Below are 4,741 nucleotides of genomic sequence, written 5' to 3' on the forward strand. Positions count from 1 at the left end.
AATATTCATGTATGTGTAAATTTATTACCATAATTGCAGGTGAGTCACCTAAATTTGTTTTTATAAAACAAGTAGCCCAACTTTTAAAAACTGTTACAGCCAGAGGTCTTTCTTCTATGTTTATACTAAAGCATGGAATAACATTCCTCAAAACATAAAGTCCATTTCAAAACTACAGCCCTTTAAGAAGAATCTTGTCTGCTATCTGCTGGAAACTTTTTGTTGTGCTCATATTTAGACRTCCTATTTTGCAAATGCTGCCTTCTTGAAATTTGGTATGCGTGTTTGTCTTTGTGTTTATGGTGTATAATGATGTGATTGTGATGCTGTACAGTATTTCTGAGTGTTTTATGTGTTGCAGAACAGGAACCTGCTGTAAAACAGCAATTATGCTGAGTCAGGATTGATTTTAGTAATCTTTTCCAGTTAAGTCAATAAATCAAATCAAATCAGTAGTGCAGAAAGCTCCGTCCCCCATGGTGCTGAGCTTTGTTCTGGGGATTTGAAGAGGGCAGGAGTTACCAGAACAGAGAAAACGAGTTTTAATGTGTGGAAGGAGCAGTTCTTTAAGTAAGGGGGTGCATTGCCATGTATGCACTGGTGTGTCAGAAGACCAATCTTCTACTGGATTCTGGCAGGGACAGGAAGCCAGTGAAGTGAATGTAGAACACGTGTGATTTGATCATGTTTTTTGTTTTTTGTCAGAAGATGTGCTACGTTATTTTGGATGAACTGGAGTTTTTGAAGATTTTTATTTGAAATACGGTACCAAAGAGAATGGAATTGCAATACTCCAGTCTTGAAGACATAAAGGAATGTACAAATTTTTCAGCATCCAGTTGAGAGAGTAATGGGATGAGACTGGCAATGTTTTTTAGATGAAAAAAGGAGGTTTTGCACAGATGTTTCACGTGAGTGTCAAAGGAAAGGTGAGGGTCAAAACGGACACCAAGGTTGGTGACAGTAGTGGAAAGTGGTATGTCCTGTCTGGAAAAGGTTATGGCAGTGATGGGGGATGACTGAACCTGACGAGGAGTGCCAATCAGCATTGCCTCAGTTTTGGAGCTATTCAGTTGAAGATAGTTGTTGTTTATCTATGACTTTATGTCCTCCAGACAGGCTGTGAGTGAGGACAGTGATGATGAGGAGGATGTAGAGGAAGAAGCAGATGGATGACGGTCCATTTTTATATAAAGCTGAGTGTCATCAGCATAACAGTGGAAGGATATTCCATGGCGGCTGATGACTTGTTCGAGAGGCAAGATGTTTAATGTAAAGAGAGTAGGACCAAGAACTGACACCTGAGTAACTCCACAAGTGACCCTATGAGTTTTGACTTGGCTTCTCCAATGGCAACTTATTCATTTCTCTCAGAAAGGTAGGACCGGAACCAGTCAAGGACAGTATCATGAAGTCCAATAGGTTTTGAGAGATGGTTGAGGAGGATTTTGTGGTTAATTGTGTAAAATGCTGAGGACAGGTCAAGAAGGATTAAAAGAGACGGTGAGCCTGCATCTGCAGCCATCAACAGGTTGTTGGTGACCGGATTAAAGCTGTTTTGGTGGAGTGTGAAGAGCAAAAACCAGACTGAAACTGCTCAAACAGCATGTTTGATTTGGGGTGATTAATTAACTGTGCAGCAACAACTTTCTCTAGAACTTTCGAGAGGAAGGGGAGTTTGGCTATGGGTCTGTAGTTTGTAAGGATTTCTGGGTCCAGAGTGTTCTTTTTCAGAAGAATTTTGATTATGGCTACTTTCAGCGGTGATGGAACAGAACCAGACTGAAGAGACATACTGACAATGACAGTGATTAATGGCCCAATGGTAGAAATATTTGTTTTTAAGAGAGTGGGTGGATGCTGACATTACCCTGGATACCATGGCTCTTTCAAATTCAAATTTAATTCAAAAATACTTTATTGATCCCAGAGGGAAATTAGGTGTTGTTGTAACTCATTTATGATACATCACAAAGACTTGCTGTCTTGGTCAGAGATGCACCAGCAAGATGTGCACCAACAATTTGTCCTCTTTTGAAGTCTGGTATTTCACCCATAATGCTGTGTGCATTGCAATATTTTGAGCCAAACTGTGCTCTTACTCTGCTATTTGAACCTTCATACTCTGCTCTTACTGGTGCAATGTGCAATTAATGAAGATTGACCACCAGGCTGGTCCAATTTAGCCATGAAACCTCCCACACTGAAATGACAGGTGTTTCAGTTGCATTGTCTACCCCTTGTATATTTGTCCTTTAATTGATTAGGGTGACATAATTCATCACCATGCTTGCAACGTAAGTCTTTAAAAATGTTACACAATCCATCATTCCGCCATTCGATTTATTACTGATGTCTCTTGTAAAACTCACCACGGACTGTTTTACTCTCAGGTAATTGACTGTCCTTGTATTCTTGAAAAACTCTGTGGCTCTTGTTCATTTATAAAACTCTACTTGGTCTTTCACCCCCTTATTTAAATCAGGTACGACAAGAAGAATCCCCAAGTACTCATTCCTCCCAAAATATTAAACTGAAAATCCCTAAAACCAAGTCATTTTTGACTTTACGTTTTTCCATTTTGCTGCTGCAAATGATTGAAACCTTCATGAAAATACACTACATCTAGAGAATTTGATTTTATTTCCTGCTTTTAAACACAGAGTAAAGGACCTTTTTAAGGAGTCGTACAGCGGTTTTCAGAATGAACGCATTGCTTCCTGTATGCATGTAAATGTTGTTGCCCTTTCCTCATCTACCCCTTTTAGTGTTTTAGTACTTTCAGTTACATATTGTTAAAATGAAACTGTTTTAAAGTTTTGCCTGGAAAACAAAAGTTTACTTAACTAAACATTGAGTTTCTCACCTTGGGAATGTCATATCCCATCAGCTCTGTGTCTTTGGTGGAGCAGTGGAAGATACTGAGAGGAACAGTGTTGGCAACCCTCTGGACTTCATGGATCACAGCCTGGATCACAAAAGAGATATTACAAACTGTCTTTGAATCAATTATTTTAGGCATCGTATAGAAAGAAAACCCTGACAAGTTGCAGTTTAGCTGATAGAAACACATTCAGACATGCCTCTCAGATTAAACATTCAGATTAACAGAACAGGTGTGTGTGATGATGCTCATCACCTGCATGTAAGGCATGTTGTGTCTGTCCTCAAAACTGACCCGATCCCTCCCATCCAGAACCCGATCGATCTCTTGCTGACATTGATCTGAGGGGACAAAAACTGTTTTACACATTTTAATATACTCTTATCTTTTGTTCTAAAATAATAATTTCCAAACAAGTTCAGTCTGTGTTAACCTGCCAACCTGATATTTTATTATAATTTTAGGTTTTGTTGCCACTCCAGGATTATTAGTGGCCCGGTTCTGGTCACCCGTTTTTAAACCTTCTTGAATGCCCCTTGTGTTGATCCAAAAGATGTCCTTAAGGTGTACCTTGGACCTGAGGATAGACCATGAGGTACAGAAACCCAGTCAGGAGGGTGTTGGAGGTGGTGTCAGTTCCAGCAAGATAAAGATCAAAAGTGATCCTTCTGAGCTGTTCCTCAGAAAATGAAGAATCTTCTTTCTGGACAGAATACAGAGAATATTGTTGGAGAAACAAAATGTAAGATTTGTGATAACGCTGAGTCAGCATCCAGATGTTTTCCTGGTTTTGGTTTCTTCTGTACCTGTGAAGAAATTATTGGGGTTTAGATTTATATAACTGATTTAAATTGCATACAATTGGTATAGTTTTATGATAGAACTGTAATGATTGTTAACAGTGGCTGGTCAATAGGGGGCGCTAGGGCGCCACTCCACCACTAGATTTTGTACACAAAAAATTTAATGAAGTAACTGAATAAAACTTTCTAAATGTTTTGAAAAATATTGTGTATATATGTTTTATGATAAGTAAAATAAATAATTTAGCGTTATTGATGTGTAAACTTCCATTTTACTCATGAGTTTTTTCGTGTTGAGTCACTTCTGGGTCACGGGTCGTTTGCCACCCCAGACTCCCATACACAAGTCATTGTAAGATTTTGGACATGCGCAGTAAGTCCCCAATGCAAAAAGATACCGTGGTCTGTATCTCAGCTCCTCACCGCCCCGCAGCTGACCTCTGGTATTCGTTTCTATGGGGTTCACCCTGTCGACGTCTCGAAGTCATGTTAATGCGGCAGCCCTGCGGGCTATCAGGAAGCGGGTTTTTGGAGGACAACAAATGAGAATGAATAGAGATGGACAAAACAACACCGTAAGTCTCTTATATCTACACCTTTAAAAAGCAGCATATGAGGAAAAACTTAAAGTGATGTAGTTTGACTGAATAAGCCAGAAATAATACAAATTTAGCAAGAACTGGTGTAGTTATTGTGATGGTGTTACCTTTATTTTTGAGCAGCATACAATATAAATAATGGTGAACACAACTTAATATAATATAAAGATATTTTTGTTTCTATTTAGTTTAGTTTTTGTAAATTACTATTGTTTGAAYTTATTCTTGAAAAGGGGCAGATATTAGCAGTTTTGTTTAAAGTACCACAAAGTGATACTTGAGTAAAAGTACAAGTATCTTACCAAAAAATTACTTTGGTAAAAGTTAAAGTCTCCTTGAATATTACTTGAGTAAAAGTCTTAAAGTATCTTACCAAAAAATTACTTTGGTAAAAGTTAAAGTCTCCTTGAATATTACTTGAGTAAAAAACTTAAAGTAAATTATATGTTTTGTAC

General features: G+C 38.2%; 1 protein-coding gene across 1 annotated transcript in view; it reads right to left on the reverse strand.

Annotated features, from left to right (window-relative positions):
• The window catches only part of LOC106534644 (cytochrome P450 2J5), a gene marked incomplete in the record, with an annotated part of 46,182 nt that overhangs the window by 2,128 nt on the left and 39,313 nt on the right, over positions 1–4,741 (reverse strand). The window contains 3 exon segments of the mRNA XM_014031344.1: positions 2,867–2,968; positions 3,140–3,225; positions 3,455–3,587. Coding sequence (XP_013886798.1) covers positions 2,867–2,968; positions 3,140–3,225; positions 3,455–3,587 — 321 coding nt within the window.

The sequence above is a fragment of the Austrofundulus limnaeus genome, unplaced genomic scaffold, assembly GCF_001266775.1.
Source record: "Austrofundulus limnaeus strain Quisiro unplaced genomic scaffold, Austrofundulus_limnaeus-1.0 Scaffold1233, whole genome shotgun sequence".
In the NCBI taxonomy this organism is placed as follows: Eukaryota; Metazoa; Chordata; class Actinopteri; order Cyprinodontiformes; family Rivulidae; genus Austrofundulus; species Austrofundulus limnaeus.